Source organism: Oncorhynchus kisutch, linkage group LG9 (genome assembly GCF_002021735.2).
Source record: "Oncorhynchus kisutch isolate 150728-3 linkage group LG9, Okis_V2, whole genome shotgun sequence".
NCBI lineage: Eukaryota > Metazoa > Chordata > Actinopteri > Salmoniformes > Salmonidae > Oncorhynchus > Oncorhynchus kisutch.
In genome coordinates this window covers 20,458,324-20,484,586 of record NC_034182.2, presented here as the reverse complement: position 1 = coordinate 20,484,586, position 26,263 = coordinate 20,458,324, and the positions used below count along the sequence as shown (strand labels likewise).

The 26,263-nt window shown below is 44.0% G+C and overlaps 1 protein-coding gene across 2 annotated transcripts in view; it reads left to right on the top strand.

Moving 5' to 3' along the window:
- Nucleotides 1–4,612, top strand: part of LOC109896875 (collagen alpha-5(IV) chain) — an 84,976-nt gene extending 80,364 nt beyond the window's left edge. For both annotated transcript variants that reach the window (XM_020491300.2, XM_020491299.2), the window contains 5 exons: nt 1,334–1,546; nt 1,870–2,047; nt 2,187–2,301; nt 2,557–2,729; nt 2,954–4,612. In XM_020491300.2, coding sequence (XP_020346889.2) covers nt 1,334–1,546; nt 1,870–2,047; nt 2,187–2,301; nt 2,557–2,729; nt 2,954–3,035 — 761 coding nt within the window. In that variant the 3' untranslated portion in view covers nt 3,036–4,612. The remainder of the gene's footprint in view (nt 1–1,333; nt 1,547–1,869; nt 2,048–2,186; nt 2,302–2,556; nt 2,730–2,953) is intronic.
- Nucleotides 4,613–26,263: the final 21,651 nt, after the last annotated feature.

Below are 26,263 nucleotides of genomic sequence, written 5' to 3'. Positions count from 1 at the left end.
GTACAGTGCCTTCAGAAAGTATTCACACCCTTTACTTTTTTTTAATTGTGTTACAGCCTGAATTAAAAATGGATTACAGTTCGATTTTGTGTCACTGGCCTACACACAATAACCCATGATGTCAAAGTGGAACTATGTTTTTAGATTTTTTTTTACAAATGAGTAAAAAATGAATATCTGAAATGTCTTGAGTCAGTAAGTATTTAGCCCCTTTGTTATGGCAAGCCTAAATAAGTTCAGGGGTAAAAATGTGCTTAACAAGTCACATAATAAATTGCATGCTACATTTTAATCCGTTTGGGGTCCGCGGACCGATGCACTTGTATCTTAAACATTTGAATTGGGGACCGATATGGTGAATCGTTACATCCCTAATTATAGCACATCTAAAGCTTTCACACTGGCAGTTTGATTCTAATCTGATAATTTTTCTGAGTTTGATACAAATCAGATTTCTGGCCATGTGACTTTTGTCTAAACAGTTCAATCTGATTTAAAGTGGTTTGTAGACTGTTTTTTGGCATATATTGTTGCATGCTAGCTACTCTGTTGACAGTTTGACAGGAACTTAGTATTACTAGCTTGTTAATTGTTTACAAACAAATTTGAGAATGTGCTAGCAAGCTAAACTGCTACCTAGCTAACTAGTTGACTGTTGTTGCTAGCCAAAAATGACTTGTTTTGAAAGGTGGATCATCTTATCCTTTGAGGCTTTAGTGTTCTTACACCCCGATTTCGAACATTCAAAGCAACTGGGAGAGTTCCATGGCAGGCGTAGTTGTGACCTTAGCTTGCTACATAACTTCTGATTGAGAGGGAGCACGAGCATCACTACCAATCAGCCAATACTACTGCACACACACCCGCCATTACCATCTGCAAATGACTCAAGTCTGAACAGACACAAATCTGGACACGTGTAACTCGCTGTTTGGACAGTCAGTCTTCCAAAACTGATTTTTTTTAAAGATTTGAGCATACAGATTATACTGATCATTGTAGGACATCTTACTGATTATACTGATCATTGTAGGACATCTTACTGATTATACTGATCATTGTAGCACATCTTACTGATTGTACTGATCATTGTAGCACATCTTACTGATCATTGTAGGACATCTTACTGATTATACTGATCATTGTAGCACATCTTACTGATCATTGTAGCACATCTTACTGATTATACTGATCATTATAGCACATCTTACTCTGCCAAGAACTTTACTCTGCCTGAGGTATTGGTGTAATCAATCAATGGTATGTTACAATTCATTGAGTTGTTAATGTTCCCCATGCTTTGTCTTTTATCCCTACTAACCCCTATTCCCAGGTGAGCGTGGATATCCCGGTCCCCCTGGTTCAGATGGCCTGCAGGGCCCCCCAGGTCCATCTGGATCTGCCTCTGTGGCGCACGGCTTCCTGATCACCAGACACAGCCAGGGCGAGGACGTCCCCCTCTGCCCAGAGGGCACCAGCCTCATCTACGACGGCTACTCTCTGCTCTACGTACAGGGCAACGAGAGGGCACACGGACAGGACCTGGGTAAGGATGGAGACTGGAGTTATATATACAAGCTGGGACACAAAGACGCCTGCACACACATGCGTGGTCGCACACACACACACACACACACATAGGAAATAGTTCAAAGCTGGAAAATCTTCCAAACAAATGATTAAACTCTCCTCTCCTCTCCCTATCTCTCCTCTCCTCTCCTATCCTCTCCTCTCCTCTCCCTATCTCTTCTCCCCATCCTCTCGACCCTCCCTCCTCCCCTTCATCTCTCCCCATCCTCTCGCCCCTCCCTCCTCCCCTTCATCTCTCCCCATCCTCTCGCCCCTCTTTCCTCTACTCCCTCTCTCTAGGAACTGCTGGTAGTTGCCTGCGTCGGTTCAGCACCATGCCATTCATGTTCTGTAACATCAATAACGTGTGTAACTTTGCCTCCCGTAACGACTACTCCTATTGGCTGTCCACACCCACGCCTATGCCCATGACTATGGCCCCCATCACTGGAGAGGGCATCAAACCTTACATCAGCAGGTAGAGAGGGATTGAGGGAGGGGGAAGGGATGGAGGGACGGAGGGCATATAGAGGAGACGAGATACAATAGGGGACTGTGATTTGATCATGTCTGAGTGTGTGTATTTAACCACTCCTCTATGTGTGTGTGTGTTTTAGGTGTGCAGTGTGTGAGGCCCCTGCCATGGTGATAGCTGTACACAGTCAGACCATTCAGATCCCCACCTGCCCCAGCTACTGGGAACCACTGTGGATCGGATACTCCTTCATGATGGTACACGCACGCACACACACACACACACACACACACACACACACACACACACACACACACACACACACACACACACACACACACACACACACACACACACACACACACACACACACACACACACACAGGAATCAAGTTTGACATTTTAAGTGTGTTTAAGCCACCATATGAACACACACATTTACCTTTCTCCACCAATCCCTTCCACTCCCCTCCTCCTCTCCCTCTCTTCCTCCTGCTCTCTTTTCATAACAGCACACTAGTGCTGGTGCTGAGGGTTCGGGTCAGGCTCTGGCCTCTCCTGGCTCCTGTCTAGAGGAATTCCGGAGCGCTCCCTTCATCGAGTGCCACGGTCGAGGAACCTGCAACTACTACGGCAACTCCTACAGCTTCTGGCTGGCCACCGTGGACCAATCAGAAATGTTCAGGTACGAGAGAATGTTGCAGAGATTATGATGGGTTTTTTCCCCTCAGTAATTGATTTATTGAATAATTGATTGGTTGATTGATCCTGAGTAATGAGAAATTACACTGAAAGCATTAGATAATGTAGTTATTTGCTTGAGATGGGTAGTTTTCATATAAAATGTAAAGATCCGAGTGCCCATTCAGTGATGCCAAACCCTGACCTCTAACCCCTGACCCCTAACAGGAAGCCACAGTCGGAGACGCTGAAAGCAGGTAACCTGCGGACGCGCGTCAGCCGCTGTGTGGTCTGTATGAAGAGGACGTAACAGCGCAGCGGCAACCGTTGCTGGGGACAACCGACAACGAACATGGCGTCGGCGGAGGGGTGGTGATGATGATGTCTCCGTGACAAGGTGGAATTCCAATGGTGTATTGTCTTCCGGAAACAACAACTTAAATGGTGCTACTGTGCAACACAGCAACAAAAGAAAAAAACGTTGAAAAAATGAATCTATTTAGTCTTTTCTTCTTTTTTTAATACCTCAAGTACGTCAAAAAGAATCACACAAAAAAAACATGAAAGGTGCCTTGTGTGGCAAAAGTGCATTTTATTTTTATCTTATTCAAAATTATTATTTTGTTTCAACAACAAGAAAAAATATATATTTAGATTTTCAGTACAGTACAGAGGGTGGTACAAACATTTCATTTTTAGACTGATTTTTTCTTTCATTTTTTTCTTTTTGTGTTTTACAAATGAGTGGAGTTGTCTCCGTGTTACCAAATCGGCACTTTGACGTCGGAACATCAAAGAGAAGAGATGCACTGATGAGCTTTCTTAGCGAGACTGCGTTTTTCTAGGTTTTCATTTTTATTCAATCTTTCTGTTATTCTTTCTTTTGATCTTGTTTTGTCTCTTTGGTGGTACTAACACTGCTGTCTCTCCCAGCCTGTTAACTCTAGGCCTCGTTTCTCTTTTTGTAAGTAATTAAATGTGTATATTATGTAAAACACCTTTATAGTTGTAAGACATAAAACAGGTACTTAGCTATATTATGAATTTCTGGGTTGATTTTGTTTGTTCACTCGTCTTCACTCATTTAATTGATTCATGCACTCATTCACACACTCATGCTGTCACTCGCTCACATATACACACACTCATTCAGATATTGTACGTCTATAAATGAAACAGTATTTTATATATATATATATATATATATATATATATTTAAAAATAAAAAAGTATATACACTTTGGCTGCGGGCGGGAGTTTATTTTCCATCATTCATTATTTTTATCTCCAAAAGGTTTTTTATTCACATTTCACAAAACTATTGGCATGACAACGAAACTGAGTAAACAGTGTTTCCCTGCCAACCAATCAAAAACCCTATCCTATTATGATCATGTACTGTGTATGAGAATGCCAATCACTCAAGCTTTTGTATTTGATTTCTACTAGTAATCTATCGTTCAATAGTTAAATGGGGGGTTAGAAAATGACCCGATTTCATAACCATAACAGGTTGATAATAAAATCCACTCCTGAAAATGTATATTATTGATATGAATTCACATCTTAACACTGGTCTAGGTTGTCCCACTATGAACTAGCGTGTGGTAGGTATGCATGTAATGTTACGTACTGCGAGAATAGAATCAAATAGAATTTGTTCTATTCTTTCTTTTTCTATTCTACGGTCAACGAGGAGAGCTGTGGGGGGAAGATTCTTCCTGTGATGTTGTTTTTCAAATCTTATTTTTAATTTGTAATGTCATCATGGGGTGACATTTATTCATTTTTTCTTTCAAATCAGTTTTTTTATTTTATTTTTTATGTTATGTTATCCAGAAGTTGTTATAAACTTTTAAGACTGAAAAATAAACCCCATGTCCATCGTTTTGTGTGGAAACGTTTCTCCCCTAACTTGGAAGTGCACACTTAAGAAGTCTGTTCCAGTACTTTGACTAATGTGTTTCTGTGCATTGTCTTATCAACATGCCTGCAGCTCACATAATAAACTTGAATCCGACAGAGCCAAGCTTCAAGGAGACATTGACTATGACAGACAACGACTAGGGATATTATGTAATAATAATGCTGTTAACTTGCATTACAGAAAATCATCTCAAAGCCAATGAAAAGAAAAACAAACAACAAATGTAAATTGAGATGGTATTGAGATTGAATGTCTCAATTAGGCTTCAGGTGAAAGGCTGGGAGTTGAGGCAGTATGGATTGGAAAGGCAGTGTAGCTTCGGCGGAGGGGGAATCGATGGTCCGTTTCTCCATAGGACCTGCTTCTCCGTAGCTACTGGTTGTCCATTGCCGAACATGTAGCACCTACGTGGGTGATGCCACAGCTGCTGAAAAGGACACGGGAAGTCACAACATCTTGGCAGCAGTTAAGAACAGTCCCTGAACGTCTTCTGTCATCTCTGGACACAGCATGCAGTACTTTTTGTAATTCCTTCCTGACAGATTAAACAATAAAGCAGGGGCTGCATTATTTGAATCCAAAACAGCCAACTAGCTAGCTATAGGCGTAAGCCAAAAAGAATGATGAATGTCAGAGTCAAGACCATGAGATGTAAGTGATCAACCCCCAGATCAACCCCCAAACATTATTTAAAAAATGTGACGAAAAAATATGAAAATAACAAAATGATGTACAATATTTACAGAGCTCTCTGCCTAGGCCAGGGGGTCCACATTGTTTTTATATCAATATCAAATATTTTCTGGGTAACACTTAAGTACTTTATTGTAATAGTTTTCTGTTAAAGTTGAGAAAAAATTTAGCTTTTTTAGCAGAAACATTTCTCAAGCAAGAATTTTGTTTGGGCTGTCTGGGTGTGTGGTCTGAGAGGGGAGGGGAAAACTTAAAACTCTCTCTTATAGGCAGAGAGGTTTGGAGCTCTATTTGTTATTGGTCTATTAGTCTTGTGTTGCCATAACTCCATAACCACCTCATTATCACACCTACCTTGGAGGTCTAGAGAATTATGTTTTGCAAAAATGTTTTGAATGAGAAGGGGGAAGCTGAGCCCCAATATGGCGACTGGGGTATGGGCGTGTGGAAAGGAGTGGGTGTGTCGAAAGGAGTGGCCATTTCGAAAGCAAGCAGGTAATTGTTCAGATATTACTGCTCCGCCTAACCTTCTGCAAGCTCAGACTCAACAGACGATACCCTGTCCGAGGTAGATAGTAAGAAGAATCTGGTCCAGTAGGAGTGGCATTTTGGGAAAAAGTGGAGCCTTGTCTTTTGGCGGATCCATTTGTGGTTTCAGGGTGGGTGACAAAGTTCAGGGTGGGTGTAGTTCACAGGAGGTTGGTGGTACCTTCATTGGGGAGGACGGGCTCGTGGCAATGACTGGGGCAGAATCAGTGGAATGGTATCAAATACATCAAAAACACACAGTTTTTGTATGATATCATTCCATTCGCTCCGGTCCAGATGTTATTATGAGCCGTCCTCCCCTCAGCAGCCTCCACTGGTGCAGTTGAATCAGTGAAGGTAAACTGTAGTGGACATGTGATGTTTGTTTGTTTGCAAAAATGGAAGAGGCAAGTAGAAAGGGGAAAAATTAAGGAACTTGTCTGTCAGCCCTGCATTAAAGACCAAAATTGTCTAAAGACAATTGCGATGAATAAAAAACCATACCAGTTTCATTTAACAACCCAAAAAATTGAAAGCTGTGCCATATAAATTGCAAAATAGTTGGGAAGAGATTTTCGATGTACCGATTCCATGGCACATGGTTTATGAACTGATACGCAAAACGATGGCACATTCAATTTAAATTATTATACATAATTCTTGCAACCAATAAAATCTTATATATATATGGGGGATACAACCTTCCCAGCTCTGCAGATTTTTCTGCGAAGAGACAGAGTCATTAGATCATTTATTTTGGTACTGTCCATATGTTATTTTTGTTCACAGGTTCAGGAATGGCTGAAGAATTACAACATTTACCTTGAGCTAACTCTGCAGGTAGCACAACTGGGTGATTTGAAAAGTCATAGTCAATCCATCAATAATACTTTTAGCAAAAATGTTCATCTTTAAAATTACAATCTTCAGAATTGTGTGAAACATCACAGAACAGTTGAACAATATGGGACAAATAGAAATCCAATATGGAAGGTGTTAAGAGATTGATGGGAGGGTTTGAATGGAGCTGAAGGGTGGGACTAATAACAACAAGATAACTAATGTCAAATATACTGTGGGGGGGGGCAATGCAAATAGTCTGGGTAGCCAGTTGACTAGATGTTCAGAAGTCTTATGACTTGGGGTTAGAAGCTGTTTAGAGGCCTCTTGGACCTAGACTTGGCGCTTCGGTACCTCATGCCGTGCGTGCTACAACAAAGAGAACAGTCTATGACTAGGGTGGCTGGAGTCTGACAATTTTCAGGGCCTTCCTCGGACAGCGCCTGGTATAGAGGTCCTGGATGACAGGAAGCTTGGCCCCAGTGATGTACTGGGCCATACGCACTACCCTCTGTAGTGCCTTGCGGTCGGAGGCCGAACAGTTGCCATACCAGGCAGTGATGCAACCATGCTCTTATTGGTGCAGCTGTAGAACCTTTTGAGGATCTGAGGACCCATGCCAAACCTTTTCAGTCTCATGAGGGGGAATAGGTTTTTGTCGTGGCCTCTTCACGACTGTCTTGGTGTACTTGGACCATGTTAGTTTGTTGGTGTTGTGGACACCAGGGAACTTGAAGCTCTCAACCTGCTCCACTGCAGCCCTGTCGATGAGAACAGGGGCGTGCTCGGTCCTCTTTTTCCCGTAGTCCACAATCATCTCCTTTGCCTTGATCATGTTGAGGGAGAGGTTGTTGTCCTGGCACCACATGGCCAGGTCTCTGACCTCCTCCCTATAGGCTGTTTCGTTGTTGTCGGTGATCAGGCCTACCACTGTTGTGTCATTGGCAAATTTAATGATGGTGTTGGAGTCATGCCTGGCCGTGCAGTCATGAGTGAACAGGGAGTACAGGAGGGGACTGAGCACACACCCCTGAGGGGCCCGTGTTGAGGATCAACATGGGTGATGTGTTGTTACCTACCCTTACCACCTGGGGGCGGCCCGTCAGGAAGTCCAAGATCCAGTTGCAGAGTGAGGTGTTTAGTCCCAGGGTCCTTAGCTTATTGATGAGCTTTGAGGGCACTATGGTGTTGAACGCTGAGCTGTAGTCACCGAAAAGCATTCTCACATAGCTGTTCCTTTTGTGCAGGTGGGAAAGGACAGTGTGGAGTGCAATAGAGATTGCATCATCTGTGGATCTGTTGGGCGGTATGCAAATTGGAGTGGGTCTAGGGTTTCTGAGATGATGGTGATGATGTGAGCCATGACCAGCCTTTCAAAGCACTTCATGGCTACTGACTTCAATGTTACAGGTCGTTAGTCATTTAGGCAGGTTACCTTAGTGTTATTGGGCACAGGCACTATGGTGGTCTGCTTAAAACATGTTGGTATTACAGACTCGGACAGGGGGAGGTTGAAAATGTGAATGAAGACACTTGCCAGTTGGTCAGCGCATGCTCGCAGTACACGTCCTGAAAATCCATCTGGCCCTGTTGCCTTGTGAGTAAGACCTTTAAACAGGTCAACATTCACATCGGCTGCGGAGAGCGTGATCACACAGTCATCCCGAACAGCTGGTGCTCTCAGGCATGTTTCAGTGTTACTTGCCTCGAAGCGAGCATCTGGTAGGCTAATGTCACTCGGCAGCTCTCGGCTGTGCTTCCCTTTGTAGTCTGTAATGGTTTGCAAGCCCTGCAACATACGATTCGATCTTAGCCCTGTATTGAAGCTTTGCCTGTTTGATGGTTTGTCGGAGGTCATAGCGGGATTTCTTATAAGCGTCCGGGTTAGAGTCCTGCTCATTGAAAGTGGCAGCTCTAGTCTTTAGCTCAGTGCGGATGCTGCCTGTAATCCATGGCTTCTGTTTGGGATATGTACGTACAGTCACTGTGGGGATGATGTCATCGATGCACTTATTGATGAAGCCAGCGACTGATGTGGTATACTCCTCAATGCCATCGGAGGAATCCCAGAACATATTCCAGTCTGTGCTAGCAAAACAGTCCTGTAGCTTAGCATCTGCTTCATCTGACCACTTTTTTATTGATCTAGTCACTGGTGCTTCTAGCTTAGATTTTTGCTTGAAAGCAGGAATCAGGAGGGTATAATTATGGTCAGATTTGCTAAATATTCGGTGATGGAGAGCGTTTAGAACTCTTTTTCCTCTGGTTGCACATTTAACATGCTGATAGAAATTTGTTAAAACGGATTTAAGTTTCCCTGTATTAAAGTCCCCGGCTACTAGGAGTGCCGCCTCTGGGTGAGCATTTTCTTGTTTGCTTATGGCGGATTACAGCTCATTCAATGCTGTCTTGGTGCCTGTCTTGGTAAAACAGCTACGAAGAATACAGATGAAAACTCTCTCGGTAGGTAGTGTGGTCTACAGCTTATCATGAGATACTCTACACATCAGGCGAGCAAATAGCTTGAGACTTCCTTAGATATCGTGCACCAGCTGCTGTTTACAAAAATACATAGTCCACCACCCCGTCTTACCAGACGCCGCTGTTCTATCCTGCCGGTACATCGTATAACCAGACAGCTGTATGTTGACAGTGTCGTCGTTCAGCCACGACTCCATGAAGCATAAAGATATTATCGTTTTTATGTCCCGTTGGTAGTTTAATCTTCCGCGTAACTTGGCGATTTTATTCTCCAAAGATTGCATGTTTACTAGCAAAATGGAGGGAAGTGGGGGTTTATTCGATCACCTACGAATTCTCAGAAGGCAGCCCGCCCTTCGGCCCCTCTTACTCCGCCTCCTCTTCCCGCAGATCACAGGGATCGTGGCCTGTTCCCGAGGAAGCAGTAGATCCTTCGCGGCGGGCTTGTCAGAGTCATGAAAGGAAAAAAAGGATTCTGCTAGTCCTTGGTGAGTAATCGCAGTCCTGATGTCTAGAAGTTATTTTCAAGTCATAATAGACGGTAGAGACAACATTATGTACAAAATAAGTAAAAAAAATTATAAAGTTAAAGCCAAAGTGTTGTTGTTCATTAGTTTACTCCAATTAGGGGAGGGTTGGTAGAGTTAGTGGAAAATAATAAAGGAAAATATTGAATGTTGAAAAACAAATGATAGTCCCACTAAGCCCAAACCAGATGGGATGGCGTATCGCTGCAGAATGCTGTAGTAGCCATGCTGGTTAAGTGTGCCTTGAATTCTAAATAAATCACGACAGTGTCACCAGCAAAGCACACCCACACCATCACACCTCCTCCTCCATGCTTCACAGTGGGAACTATATTTTTAGTATTACATTGTTATTGATTGCTGGATTGTTGGGTTAGAGCTTGCAAGAAAGGCATTTCACTATACTTGTGAGTGTGACATTAAAACTTCAAACTACTATACGGTTGATGTCCTCAGATCTACTTCAGATTAAGTGCTTTCCAGACTCTGGCTTCAGCTCGCAGTCTTTATCAAATCCAGTGGTGGTCGATGATGAGGGAAGACAATTTTTTATGAGCATGGCCTTATTTCTATTACAGCATATTGGATGACTGTCATTCATATTCCATTCACCCAGCTCAATGTAACATCGATAGGTTTAGGCTATTACATGATACTAATTTTCCCTATACCCATCACGAGGTAGCTACAACCTAGCCTATGAATGAAAGTGTACAACGTAGGTGCACAGGTCAAGAGAAATTTGAGTAATCAAGGTAACAGACATTGACACATTCAATTCCGCCTTGGACACTCTTGCCTGCATGTAGCAGATCTATGGTGTAATCATCAGTCCAACAGTTGCAAATGAGAGTTAATGTTGGACAAATTCACGTATGTTTATCCCGGTTTCGTTCCGTTTGCTTTCATTTAAGAAACGTTTTTCAACAGAATTTGCGGAATGAGAACACCCCTGATCACACGAAAACACAGTTCACTTTCAATAGCAGCCACATACAAACAGCATGATCCCTTTGATCGTTGAATAATTCCTTGTCGCTCTCCTCCTCTTACCTTTTCCCTTCACTTGGGACTTCAATGCATAACACATCAGCTGTGTGTGACCAGGCAAAAAAAAACTTTCCAAGCCAAACCTTCATATCATAACCCTTAACCACTACACACAGCCTATATCGTTGTCACCATATTAGCTAACGTCAATTCAACATACAGTGCCCTACACTAATATTGGCACCGTTGGTAAATATGAGCAAAACGAGCTGTGATAATGTTTACTTTATTGTGCCCACATTTTTAGACGGGTGTGTCAACAATTAAAATAACTGATTGTGGTTGGTCCTTGTTCCGATTACGAAAAGCACAAGCTACTGTACATTGTGTAACCAAGGCTCTACATACACCCACAATCCTCCGGGGGCTGGCCCACATCTAACCTATTAAGTGTCTCCCCACTTCTGTGTCATGTGGATCTGAGGAGTCAATGGTCAGTCAATCTAGTGTGGTGTGGACCTATACACTCTTAGAAAAAAGGGTTCCAAAAGGGTTCTTCGTTTGCCCCTATAGGAGAACACTTTTTGGTTCCAGGTAGAACTTTCTGTGGAAACCAAAAAATGGTTCTTTAAAGGGTGCCGCTATCGGGACAGCCAAAGAACCCTTTAAGGTTCTAGATAGCACCTTTTCTTCTAAGAGTGAAGGTGTCTAGGACCTTTAGGTAAGAGGCTTGAGGATTCCAAACACACACACACACACACACAAACACACACACACTGCATACAGTAAAAAGCACTCCCTGAAGTCAGTTCTAAGAGGGACAGCTGGTTTTGTATCCACAGTTGTACCCAGAGGTTCTAGGAAAGATCACTGGTATAGTTTAGTGATGAAATGTCTATGGTTCCATTGTGAATGAATCCCATATAGGTCTTTCCCATTAGATTCAGCTCCTGTGGGGGTTACAGAGAGAATTAATCACATACAGGTGGAGTCAAGGCTGTGATGGACACGTCAAGGAAATTTACACACATTTAAGTCTTCACACACACACACAAAGAACCCTTTGGTCACACACACATACACACCCACCCTTTGGTCACACACACACACACACACACACACACACACGCACGCACGCACGCACGCACGCACACACACACAAAGAAGAAGAGAGGGTCAGCTCCTCTGGGGTGAGAGAACCAGATACTTCAGTATGCACACACAGAAGAAGCCAGTCACATAGGTGGGGAGTCAAGTACTTAGAAGGCTCCGATGGGCGGTCCCAAGACAGAGCCATGGACGGGAAATGACCCCAGAGTGAGTGAGTGATGGAAGAGTAGAGGAGAGAGGGATGAGAGGAGGTTTGGCAAATTTCAGGTCCATGAACTGACCTTACTAAACCATACACATGGGACAAACATTATGAACCTACAATGATTAAAGGGACGATTGATGATGTGTGTGTGGTGTCACTCCGCACCAAAGAAGCCTTACTACGTTTTCCATAAAACCCTTAACCTTTCCTCTTGATGAACTGCTAAATTCAAAACACACACACACACTCTGAGACATCAGGCATTACTGTTTTGAAACTCACGTCAGCCACAAATACTTTATCTCCTGAGACCCAGAGGCTACCCGCTACCTCTATGTGTGTGCGTGTGCGTGTGTGTGAACTTCTGTGCAACTCGCTGCTAACAGCAGTAGTAATTAAACTTTACCAATCACATGATAGTGTGCCACTTGCCACCCCCCCCCCCCATACCAACCCCACACAGCAGGACTAACCTATTTCACACACACACTCTCTCTCTCACACACACAGTCAAAAGTTAACATACACCTTAGTCAACTACATTTAAACTCAGTTTTTCACAATTCCTGACATTTAATCAGAGTAAAAATAAAGAAGATTACATACACTCAATTAGTATTTGGTAGCATTGCCTTTAACTTCTTTAACTTCACTTGGGTCAAATGTTACGGGTAGCCTTCCACAAGCTTCCCACAATAAGTTGGGTGAATTTTGGCCCATTCCTCCTGATAGAGCTGGTGTAACTGAGTCAGGTTTGTAGGCCTCCTTGCTCGCACACGCTTGAAGAACAAGTCTTAATGACTCCAACCTAAGTGTATGTAAACTTCCGACTTCAACTGTACACACACATACAAACAAACACGTCATACCTCCATTCCCCCTGCCACCCTGCATACCAATTTATGAGGGGTAATAAATGCAATGTTGACCGCGTGATCTATTTATTTATTATTGATGGTGTGACTTAAATGTGTGAACGCATGAACGTGACTTTTTTGTTTTATTACCATTCAATCAAGTTTATTCATAACAAAACGATGCATGAACGTGTGGTTCATTCAGTTTCAAGCAGTTGCGTTCATGGAATTCACGTCACAATATAATAGCCACTGTACTAACAGGACCCCGACACTGTATACCATCATCCAAGGTAGGGGTTATAATGCCTGTATATCAACAACAAATGAACCACATCATAACATTGTTCACTGGATCTACATTAATTAGGTTAAATCAAAATCATTGACCTGTCATTTCTTTAATGTTAGGCTACATAAGCTATAAAACGGGAACATATAGCAACATTCAATCAGATTTGTGAGATTTGAGAGTCTCATTATTGGTGTCGCCCATCTTCCTCATTATCCCCAGTGTATTTATACCTGTGTTCTCGGTTTGTCTGTTGCCAGTTTGTTTTCTTTCGTCAAGCCTACCAGCATTTTTTCCCGTGGTCCTGGCTGGCATTAGTTCCTGTTTTAAAGCTTTCCCGGTTTTTGATCATTCTGCCTGCCCTGACCCTGCCTGTTGTTCTGTACCTTGTCACACCACCCTGGATTACTAACCTCTGCCTAGCCTGACCCTGAGCCTACCTGCCGTTCTGTACCTTTCGGACTGTGTGCATACACACATACAAATCTCCATACCTCCAGAGCCCCTGTGGAGGTCAGTCTGTCAGCAGGACAGAGGGAGCCTCGTCTCCCCGTGACGGAAGACATTTCCCTGGAAGAGACACACCCCCCTCTCACCTCCTGCCCTAAGTTTGTAGTCCTCCTCCTTCAGAGAGATATAGTAAATCTACATGTCATCAAGATTTATTTAACCAGGTTAAAGCTTTAATGATGAAGCTTTGTATCTCCCCCTCCCTGGACACCCGCACACACAGATTCACACAGTACACATACAGACATACATGCAGGCACGCACACACATGCACATACAGCACACTCACGCACACACACATGCATACGTACACACACACATACTCCTGAGATACACACTGGGACTATCATGTTCAGCTTGCTCTAGCAGTGTGGAGGAAGTGAGAAAGAGGTCACTGGTTCCCTAATGACATCGTAAGGAAGGGAGACCCCATCGTCTCACTTGTGACCCCCTTATTTTAGAATCTGATTACTCATTTTCTGGGGAATTCGTGTAATCGATGTTCTGATTACAAATGTTCCAATGACGTATGTAGGTTGGTGGCCATATTGGGTTATGAATGTTTGAATCAATTTGGATTATACTTGCACACCCGCATGTGCATACTGTATATGCTCACTCAAACACACGCTGCAGCAGTGTTTATAATGTCTACGCATTGAACAAGCAACAGCTGAACTACGTTCACGTGGTTCAGCTAAGTGTCTATGCATTGAACACCAATGGTTCTCTTGGGTCATCTCATGGAACCATCAAGTTAGTTAGTGGCTTTATCTCAAACAAAGACCTAAATTGTAAATGCTGTATTATCTTGTCCTGACCTGATCCCCTACGGTGGCAGGACCATGGCAGGTGTGTGTGTCTTGTGTGTGTGTGTGTGTGTGGGCATGTCCAGTGGCAGGTTGTTAGGGATCGATGGTGTGGTATTATGGGCCCAGATAACAAGCTATAACAGAGGATATGACCTGGTAAATAACTTAAGAGGGATGGATGGTCAAAAACCTAGGGCTCTCTTATGCTGGGGGCTCTCTTATGCTGGGGGCTCTCTTATGCTGGGGGCTCTCTTATGCTGAGGGCTCTCTTATGTTTGCATCTGTGTCTTCAGAAGATCCGTGTCTTTTGTGACGTTGTGGTCAGGTTGTACCCTGAAGAGGGCTTTTATACTCTTTACACTCTTTTTAGTGGCCAGAAGAATAGCTGACTCTATAGCGAGAAGGGCTATATACTCCTCCTTTGTGGTAGCTGATCAAAGCTAAACCTCAGCTAATTTACTGTCCCGTCCCTGTGACTGTTCCCTTTCAGTTGGTCACTCAGTATAACATACTATGGGGAGTCAACGACCAATCCTATTCAACTGAAGCAAACCGAAATCACGCCCCACGGGCCAATGGATGCCGAGTCCGAGGCTAAAATACCGGGGCTTGCATCCATTTCCTCAATTCTTCGCTCTTGAGCTCGCCAAACTTTTAAGCATGAAGGCTTAAATGTCTCTGACTTAGGTGTCTGTTAGTGGGGAGAGAGTAATAGTCCCCATAGATGTTGCCAGGTTTTGTTCTTGGTATCGTTTTTTGTGATGGCTAAAAATACACTACTTTTTGCTCTGCTTGTGTAGCCAGTGCTTCCTTGCATGAGTAAGAGGGCCAGTAGAAAGGGTTTGAACCTCCGACAGTGCTGTACGGCATGTGGTTTCACAATGAAAATTAAATATACTCACGAGTGCTATCCTGTTGCCTGGGGTGGAAACATGCCCAGTCCAGATTCCGGGGATGATATATTATCCCTGATTGGCTCTGGAGGGTTTTTAAGAGTGTGAATTGGATGACATTCGTCCGGGGCAGCCTGAAGCCCCGGCTTCGGATTCGGCCGGGGAGATTGAATGAAGTGGTCAGATGAAATATATGCTAACCTAAAGGACTGTTTTGCTAGCACAGGCTGGAATATGTTCCGGGTTTCTTCTGATGGCATTGAGTAGTACACCATATCAGTCACTGGCTTCATAAATAAGTGCATTGATGACGTAATCCCCACAGTGACTGTACGTACATACCTCAACCAGAAGCCATGGATTACAGGCAACATCCGCACTGAGCTAAAGGATAGAGCTGCCTCATTCAAGGAGCGGGAAGCCTATAAGAAATCCTGCTATGCCCTCCGACAAACCATCAAACAGGCAAAGCTTCAATACAGGACTAAGATCGAATCGTACTACACAGGCTCCGACTCTCGACGGGTGTGGCAGGGCTTGTAAACTATTACAGACTACAAAGGGAAGCACAGCCGAGAGCTGCCCAGTGACACGAGCCTAACAGACGAGCTAAATTACTTCTATGCTAGCTTCGAGACAAGTAACACTGAAACATGCACGAGAGCCTCAGCTGTTCAGGACGGCTGTGTGATCACGCTCTCCACAGCCCATGTGAGTAAGACCTTTCAACAGGTCAACATTCACAAGGCCGCAGGGCCAGACGGATTACCAGGACGTGTACTCCGAGCATGCGCTGACCAACTGGCAAGTGTCTTCACTGACATTTTCATACTCTCCCTGTCTGAGTCTGTAATACCAACATGTTTCAAGCAGACCACCATAGTCCCTGTGCCCAATAACACTAAGTTAACCTGCCTAAATGACTAATGACCCGTAGCACTCACGTCTGTAGCCATGAAGTGCTTTGAAAGGCTGGTCACTCCAATTTGCATCCCGCCCCAACAGATCCACAGATGAGTGCAATAGAGATTGCATCCACACTGCCCTTTCACACAAAGGAACACCTATGTGAGAATGCTATTCATTGAATACAGCTCAGCGTTTAACACCATAGGGCCGTCAAAGCTCATCAATAAGCTAAGGACCCAGGGACTAAACACCTCACTCTGTAACTGGATCCTGGACTTCCTGACTACGGGGGATACATCCGCTATGCTGATCCTCAACATGGGGGACCCTCAGGGGTGCGTGCTTAGTCCCCCCTCCTCTCGTACTCCCTGTTCACTCATGACTGCACGGCCAGGCACGACTCCAACACCATCATTAAGTTTGCCGATGACACAACAGCGGTAGGTCTTATCACCGACAACGACGAGACAGGAGGAGGTCAGAGACCTGACTGTGTGGTGCAAGGACAACAACCTCTCCCTCAACGTGATCAAGACAAAGGAGATGATTGTAGACTACAGGAAAATGAGGACCGAGCACGCCCCCATTCTAATTGGCGGGGCTGTAGTTGAGAGTTCCTTGGCGTCCACATCACCAACATACTAACATGGTCCAAGCACACCAAGACAGTTATGAAGAGGGCACGACAAAACCTATTCCCCCTCAGGAGACTGAAAATAATTGGCATGGTTCTTCTGATCCTCAAAAGGTTCTACAGCTGCACCATCGAGAGCTTCCTGGCGGGTTGCATCACTGCCTGGTATGGCAACTGCTTGGCCTCCGACCGCATGGCACTACAGAGGGTAATGCGTAAGGCCTAGTTCCAGTGCCATCCAGGACCTCTATACCAGGCGGTGTCAGAGGAAGGCCCTAAAAATTGTCAAAGACCCCAGCCACCCCAGTTATAGACTGTTCTCTCTGCTACCGCACGGCATGAAATTGGTTTACATGCCTGAGCAGCCGCATACAAGCCTAAGATCACCATATGCAATGCCAAGCTTCGGCTGGAGTGGTGTAAAGCTCGCCGCCATTGGACTGTTGAGCAGTGGAAACGCGTTACTTTTGGTCACGTAGTATATAAGTGTCGCCACTTATATACTACGTGACCAAAAGTAATGCATTTGAGGGTTGGTGTCAGGTTAAAGCAGTTTCTCCTATTTCAGAGTTCTTTGGTGGACATGTTGATGTTCTTGTGCAGGGCCATTCTTTTTCCACATTGAAGGTTGATATGGCAGACATCTCGTCGTGTCATGTAGGGATTGACGGCTCTACCTCAGGTCTCATCCTCTGGTGGTGCGGTTCCACATTGAGTGAGCCTCCATTTTTAACAATAGGATTCTTCGGACCCGAAGGACCTTCGTACAAGACTGCCCTGCTCATGGCCTTGGCCAAGCGTGGGGGATTTCCACTCGCTATTAGTACACCATTCCTGTTTGGAGTTTGCGACCTGGCAACTCCAAAGTGAGGTAACATCCTAATGCAGTTTTTTCTCCCAATGTTATACCCATATCATACAGGTCCCTGACTTTCGAGCATTTACCTGTCTCACCTCCTCCGTTTGCTTCCAGTGAACAATAGAGTTGGAATGGCCTGGGTCTGGTGCTAGCTTTACGTAGGTGTATGGATAGGACCAAAGATATCCGTATTTGTTATTCATTCATTTTTTTATTTTTTTACAATACATACACATACACATACAAACAACAGCATATAGACGCACACAAACATCCACAACATCAACCCTGTCTATACCCACCTGCTCACACCCCCCATCTCCAGTGCCTGTATCACTCTCCGCTCCATGACCTCAAACTGCACCATTTTGTTTCTCTCCATCGCCCATCAACATTTAGATAATAAAGCATCTTTCCTTTGTGATTTCCAGTTTTGAAGTATACGTTTTTTTCAAGACGAATGACGAGAAAAATAACATCCAACCCATTGAGTATTTCACTTCACCCTATGCCATGTTTTGAAATACACAGACAGATGAATTAAAAGTACATTGATATTGTAATACTTCTGACAGACAACTTTTTAACTGTGCCCATAACTTTTGGACATTACAGCATTCCCAGAAGGCATGGATTATTGAGTCATTGTCAAATGAAATGAAATCAAATTAATTTATCAGCTGATATCTCAAAGTGCTGTACAGAAACCCAGCCTAAAACCCCAAACAGCAAGCAATGCAAGTGTAGAAGCACTGTGGCTAGGAAAAACTCACTAGAAAGGCCAAAACCTAGGAAGGAACCTAAAGAGGAACCAGGCTATGAGGGGTGGCCAGTCCTCTTCTGGCTGTGCCGGGTGGAGATTATTACAGAACATGGCCAAGATGTACAAATGTTCATAAATGACCAGCAGGGTCAAATAATAATAATAATCACAGTGTTCCAACATTCCCTCACCTTGTGCCACCATCAGTTATTTTGGTGTATTGTTTCCAGGAGTTAAAAAAATATTCTAAGAGATTGCCAGTTGAATAGGCTCTCTGCAAGGTTTTATAGCTTACCTATTCTCTGACTCAAATAGGTTTCCCTCAAGATTACTCTGAAGTCCACAAGATTTCAAATAGGAATCTCTTGATATGAAACTTTTAAGTTGCTTGTATTTTAAAATATCTACATTGGTCAGACCAAAATTCCTTCTTAATTCTGTGAAATATATTTATTTCCTATTACCAAGTCATTTATGGTTTCTATGCCTTCAGTATTCCACATGGACAAATGTATAATTGAATTCTCAAAAGCTATCCAAGGATTGAAAGAGGAGGAAGGGAAGCGCTACTAAGGTACACAATAGTACATTTTGGTAGATAGAAGGTGCTCTTTGGTAAAAGGGGTAAATTGGTCATCAAAAGGAAAGGAGGACCAAGTCACTTCATATAATTAATTAAAATGCCTTCATTAGTATGGCATGTTCAATAGAAACAACGTTTTTTTTAAACCGACGCGTTTCGGCTGCATGGCCTTCGTCAGGGAGTACGTCCTGAATTATATGAAGCGTGCCTTGGTCCTCCATTCCTTTTGCTGTCCAAGGATTGTTCCATAGGGTTATGCTTTTAGTGACTGATATTGGTTATTGTATAGTTTCTTTTTCTTCTATATTGTTATAGTGTTCTTAACTATGAAGTTGTTCATGTTCTTAGCTTTATCCTTAGAAACTAGATGAGTTAAAAGATTCTCGGGATGAGTATCCTCATCTTCAATATGTACCCAATGTTCCTCTTAAATGCAAGAGGAGTAAACTACATATTTGATTCTATGAGTTTTATTTGCAAATATAAAGTCCTTTATGACCAAGTATACTCTTCGGTGGGGTAATTGATATTACCGAGAACAAATATTTAAACTTTGGGAGCCATGCCATTCTGAAGAGGTTTATTCTACCTGTAGGATTCATGGGAATATTGTTCCATTTAATTAGATCTGCTTTCATACTGTTGAGTAATGGGATAAAGTTATCTTTTGTTTTTCAAACACTCCACAAATTTCTTGTTAACAAATTATAGTTTTGGCAAGTTGGTTAGGACATCTACTGGGTGCATGACACAAGTAATTTTTCCAACAATTGTTTATAGACAGATTATTTCACTTATAATTCACTGTATTACAATTCCAGTGGGTCAGAAGTTTACATACACTAAGTTGACTGTGCCTTTAAACAGCTCGGAAAATTCCAGAAAATGATGTCATGGCTTTAGAAGCTTCTGATAGACTAATTGACATAATTTGAGTCAATTGGAGGTGTACCTGTGGATGTATTTCAAGGCCTACCTTCAATCTCAGTGCCTCTTTGCTTGACATCATGGGAAAATCTAAAGAAATCAGCCAAGACCTCAGAAAAATAATTGTAGACCTCCACAAGTCTGGGAGCAATTTCCAAACTCCTGAAGTTACCACATTCATCTGTACAAACAATAGTACGCAAGTATAAACACCATGGGACCATGCAGCTGTCATACCACTCAGGAAGGAGACACGTTCTGTCTCCTAGAGATTAATGTACTTTGGTGCGAAAAGTGCAAATCAATCCCAGAACAACAGCAAAGGAACTTGTGAAGATGCTGGAGGAAACAGTTACAAAAGTATCTGTATCCACAGTAAAACGAGTCCTATATTGACATAACCTGAAAGGCAGCTCAGCAAGGAAGAAGGCACTGCTCCAAAACCGCCATAAAAAAAAGCCAGACTACGGTTTGCAACTGCACAAGGGGACAAAGATCTTACTTTTTAGAGAAATATCTATCCTCTGGTCTGATGTGTCGGGGGGCTAGGGTCAGTTTGTTATATCTGGAGTACTTATCTTGTCTTATCCGGTGTCCTGTGTGAATTTAAGTATGCTCTCTCTAATTCTCTTTCTTTCTCTCTCTCGGAGGACCTGAGCCCTAGGACCATGTCTCAGGACTACCTGGCATGATGACGCCTTGCTGTCCCCAGTCCTCCTGGCCGTGCTGCTGCTCCAGTTTCAACTGTTCTGCCTGCGGCTATGGAACCCTGACCTGTTCACCGGACGTGTTAACTGTCCCAGACCTGCTGTTTTCAACTCTCTAGAGACCGCGGGAGTGGTAGAGATTCTTTTAATGATCGGCTATGAATAGCCAACTGACATTTACTCGAGAGGTGCTGACTTGCTGCACCCTCAACAACTACTGTGATTATTATTATTATTTGACCATGCTTATTATTATTTGACCATTATTATTTGACCATTATTTGACCAAAAAAATTGCCTGCGTGCACAAAGCGAGGTCCTTACAGAAATTGTTTGTCGAGATTGGTGTGGAAGAACTTGACTGGCCTGCACAGAGCCCTGACCTCAACCACATCTAACACATTTGGGATGAATTGGAATGCCGACTGCGAGCCAGACCTAATCGCCCAACATCACTGCCCAACCTCACTAATGTTCTTGTGGCTGAATGGAAGCAAGTCCCTGCAGCAATGTTCCAACATCTAGTGGAAAGCCTTCCCAGAAGAGTGGAGGCTGCTAAAGCAGCAATGAGTGGACCAAAGGGTTACCACAGTTCCCTGTGGGTTTGAGCCTTGGACTGCCGTGGCTGCACAGGAGTACACCGTTTCCATGTTATCACAGATTTCCTGTAGGTTTGAGCTTTGGGCTGTCGTAGTTCATAGACTCTGGTCGATGCTATTTAAAAAAAAAAATGTATTTCACCTTTATTTAACCAGGTAGGCTAGTTGAGAACAAGTTCTCATTTGCAACTGCAACCTGGCCAAGATATAACATAGCAATTCGACACATACAACAACATATAGATACACATGGAATAAACAAAACAAAGTCAATAATACAGTAGAACAAACGAAAACAAAAAGTCTCTATACAGTGTGTGCAAATGAGGTAACATAAGGGAGTTAAGGCAATAAATAGGCCATGGTGGCGAAGTAATTACAATATAGCAATTAAACACTGGAATGGTAGATGAGCAGAAGATGAATGTGCAAGTAGAGATACTGGGGTGCAAAGGAGCAAGATAAATAAATAAATAAATACCAGTATGGGGATGAGGTAGGTAGATAGATGGGCTGTTTACAGATGAGCTATGTACAGGTGCAGTGATCTGTGAACTGCTCTGACAGCGGGCGCTTAAAGCTAGTGAGGGAGATATGAGGCTCCAGCTTCAGAGATTTTTGCAGTTAGTTCCAGTCATTGGCAGCAGAGAACTGGAAGGAAAGACAACCAAATGAGGAATTGGCTTTGGGGGTGACCAGTCAGATATACCTGCTGGAGCACGTGCTATGAGTGGGTGCTGCTATAGTGACCAGTGAGCTGAGATAAGGCGGGGCTTTACCTAGCAGAGACTTGAAGATAACCTGTAGCCAGTGGGTTTGGCGACAGGTATTAAGCGAGGGCCAACCAACAAGAGCGTACAGGTCGCAATGGTGGGTAGTGTATGGGGCTTTGGTGAGAAAACGGATGGCACTGTGATAGACTGCATCCAGTTTGTTGAGTAGAGTGTTGGAGGCTATTTTATAGAAGACGTCACCGAAGTCGAGGATCGGTAGGATGGTCAGTTTTACGAGGGTATGTTTGGCAGCATGAGTGAAGGATGCTTTGTTGCGATATAGGAAGCCGATTCTAGATTTAATTTAGGATTGGAGATGCTTAATGTGAGTCTGGAAGGAGAGTTTACAGTCTCACCAGACACCTAGGTATTTGTAGTTGTCCACGTATTCTAAGTCAGAGCCGTCCAGAGTAGTGATGCTGGACGGGCGAGCAGGTGCGGGCAGTGATCGGTTGAATAGCATGCATTTAGTTTTACTTGCATTTAAGAGCAGTTGGAGGCCATGGAGGGAGAGTTGTATGGCATTGAAGCTCGTCTGGAGGTTAGTTAACACAGTGTCCAAAGGGGTCAGAAGGGGTCAGAAGTATACAGAATGGTGTCATCTGCGTAGAGGTGTATCAGAGAATCACCAGCAGCAAGAGCAACATCATTGATGTATACAGAGAAGAGAGTCGGCCCGAGGATTGAACCCTGTGGCACCCCCATAGAGACTGCCAGAGGTCTGGCCAACAGGCCCTCCGATTTGACACACCGAACTCTGTCTGAGAAGTAGTTGGTAAACCAGGAGAGGCAATCATTTGAGAAACCAAGGCTGTCGAGTTTGCCAATAAGAATGTGGTGATTGACAGAGTCGAAAGCCTTGGCCAGGTCGATGAATACGGCGGTTATGATGTCGTTTAGAACCTTGAGTGTAGCTGAGGTGCACTCTGACCAGCTCTGAAACCAGATTGCATAGCGGAGAAGGTACGGTGGGATTCGAAATGGTCGGTAATCTGTTTGTTAACTTGGCTTTTGAAGACCTTAGAAAGACAGGGTAGGATAGATATAGGTCTGTAGCAGTTTGGGTCTAGAGTGTCACCCTCTTTGAAGAGGGGGATGACCGCAGCAGTTTTCCAATCTTTGGGAATCTCAGACGATACGAAAGAGAGGTTGAATAGGCTAGTAACAGGGGTTGCAACAATTTCGGCAGATCATTTTAGAAAGAGAGGGTCCAGATTGTCTAGTCCGGCTGATTTGTAGGGGTCCAGATTTTTCAGCTCTTTCAGAACATCAGCTATCTGGATTTGGCTGAAGGATAAATGTTGGGGGCTTTGGCAGATTGCTGTGGAAGGTGCCGGGTAGTTGACCGGGGTAGGGGTAGCCAGATGGAAAGCATGGCCAGCCGCAAAGAAATGCTTATTGAAATTCTCAATTATAGTGGATTTATCGGTGGTGACAGTGTTTCCTAGCCTCAGAGCAGTCGGCAGCTGGGAGGAGGTGCTCTTATTCTCCATGGATGTTACAGTGTCCCAGAACTTTTTTGAGTTAGTACTACAGGATACACATTTCTGTTTGAAAAAGCTAGCCTTAGCTTTCCTAACTGCCTGTGTATATTTGTTCCTAACTTCCCTGAAAAGTTGCATATCACAGGGGCTGATCGATGCTAATGCAGAATGCCATAGGATGTTTTTGTGCTGGTCAAGGGCAGACAGGTCTGGAGTGAACCAAGGACTATATCTATTCCTGGTTCAATTATTTTTGAATGGGGCATGCTTATTTAAGATGGTGAGGAAGGCACTTTTAAAGAATAGCAAGGCATCATCTACTGACCGGATGAGGTCAATGTCATTCCAGGATATCCCGGCCAGGTCGATTAGAAAGAACTGATCGCAGAAGTGTTTTAGGGAGCATTTGACAGTGATGAGGGGTGGTCGTTTGGTCACAGACCCATTACGGATGCAGGCAATGAGGCAGTTATCGCTGAGATCTTGATTGAAAACAGCAGAAGTGAGTCTGGAGGGCGAGTTAGTTAGGATGACATCTATGAGGGTGCCCGTGTTTACGGATTTGGAGTTGTACCTGGTAGGTTCATTGATAATTTGTGTGAGATTGAGGGCATCAAGCTTGGATTATAGGATGGCCGGGGTGTTAAGCATGTCTCAGTTTAGGTCACCTAGTAGCACGAGTCAGAAGATAGATGGGGGGCAATCAATTCCCATATGGTATCGAGGGCACAGCTGAGGGCAGAGGGAGGTCTATAGCAAGCGGCAACAGTGAGAGACTTGTTTCTGGAAAGGTTAATTTTTATAACTAGAAGCTTGAATTGTTTGGGTACAGACTTGGATAGTAATACAGAACTCTGCAGGCTATCTTTGCAGTAGATTGCAACACCGCAGTTCTATCTTGGCAGTTCTATCTTGGCAGAAAATGTTGTAGTTAGCAATGTAGATTTCAGGGTTTTTGGTGGGTTTCCTAAACCAGGATTCAGATACGGCTAAGACACCCGGGTTGGCAGAGTGTGCTAAAGCAGTGAATAAAACAAACTTAGGGAGTAGGCTTCTAATGTTAACATGCATGAAACCAAGGCTTTTACGGTTACAGAAGTCAACAAATGAGAGCACCTGGGGAGTGGGAGTGGAGCTACGCACTGCAGGACCTGGATTAACCTCTACATCACCAGAGAAACAGAGGAGAAGTAGGATAAGGGTACGGTTAAATGCTATACGAACTGGCCGTCCAGCACTTTCGGAACAGAGAGTAAAAGGAGCATGTTTCTGGGCACGATAGCATAGTTTCAAGGCATAGTGTACAGACAAAGGTAAGGTAGGATGTGAGTACATTGGAGGTAAACCTAGGCATTGAGTAATGATGAGAGAGATATAGTCTCTAGACTAGATATAGTCTCTCTTTAAACCAGGGGATGTCATCGCATATGTAGGAGGTGGAACAACATGGTTGGTTATGGCGTATTAAGCAGGGCTAGAGGCTCTACAGTGAAATAAGGCAGTAATCACTAACCAGGACAGTAATGGACGAGGCATATCGATATTAGAGAGAGGCATGCGTAGCCAAGTGAACATATATATGGGTCCAGTGAGTGGTTGGCTGACTGGGGACACGGCGATTCAGACAGTTAGCAGGCCGATGCTAACACGCTAACAGTTAGTAGGCCGGGGCTAAACAAGCAAGCAGTTATCAGATGGGGTTAGCAAGAAAGCAGTTAGTAGGGGCTAGCAGTTAGCAGACCAGGGCAGGCAAGCTAGCAGTTAGCAGACCGGGGCAGGCAAGCTAGCAGTTAGCAGACCGGGGCAGGCAAGATAGCAGTTAGCAGACCGGGGCTAGCAAGTTAGCCTATGGGGGATGTCGCGATGGGGGTAAGTCTGTTTTTGCCTCTTCGTGCGGTGAGGTCGATAGACCAGTCGTGGAATTAGTAGGGATCCAAGTAGCTCTAGCTAGCTAGCAGGCCTAGCAGGTTAGCAGAATGGGCCTTCAGCGGACATCGCGCCTGAGGGGCCTGTTGGAATCCTTGGGCAGATTATGTCGGCGGAGTTCCGTGCTCCGTACCGGCAGTAGAAGGGGTCCGGGTATTATAGTCCAGGAGTGAGCTGGGAGATGGGTCTAGCATGGGCTAACCCCAGGCTAGTTGGTGCTAGCTCCGGGACGGAAATGTTAGCCAGGAGTAGTCAACCCGGGTTGCGGTTAGCTAGCTGTGATGATCCAGATGAAAAGGTTCAGAGTTCGTGGTAGGAATTCGGGGATATGGAGAGAAAAATTGGTCCGGTATGCTCTGGTTTGAAATGTGTTGTATGAACTGGCGAGAGCTTTCCGAGCTAAAGGTTAGCTGATGGCCGCTAGCAGTGGTTAGCTGACTGATAGCTGGTAGCTAGCTAGCCTCAGTTGAGGTATTCCAGTTCGGAGGTAAATAGAAGTACTTTAGGGGGAAAAAAACAGATCCACACCACATTGGGTGAGGCGGGTTGCAGGAGAGTATTTTGAAGTTGAGGTTAAGGAAAAATATTATAAAGAATGCGAAGAAAAAGATATATACACATGGGACGAGACAAGACAAAGACACCCCACGGACTGCTACACCATCTTGGATAATGAGACGTGTGCGCTTCCTTGTACATGTGCGCTTCA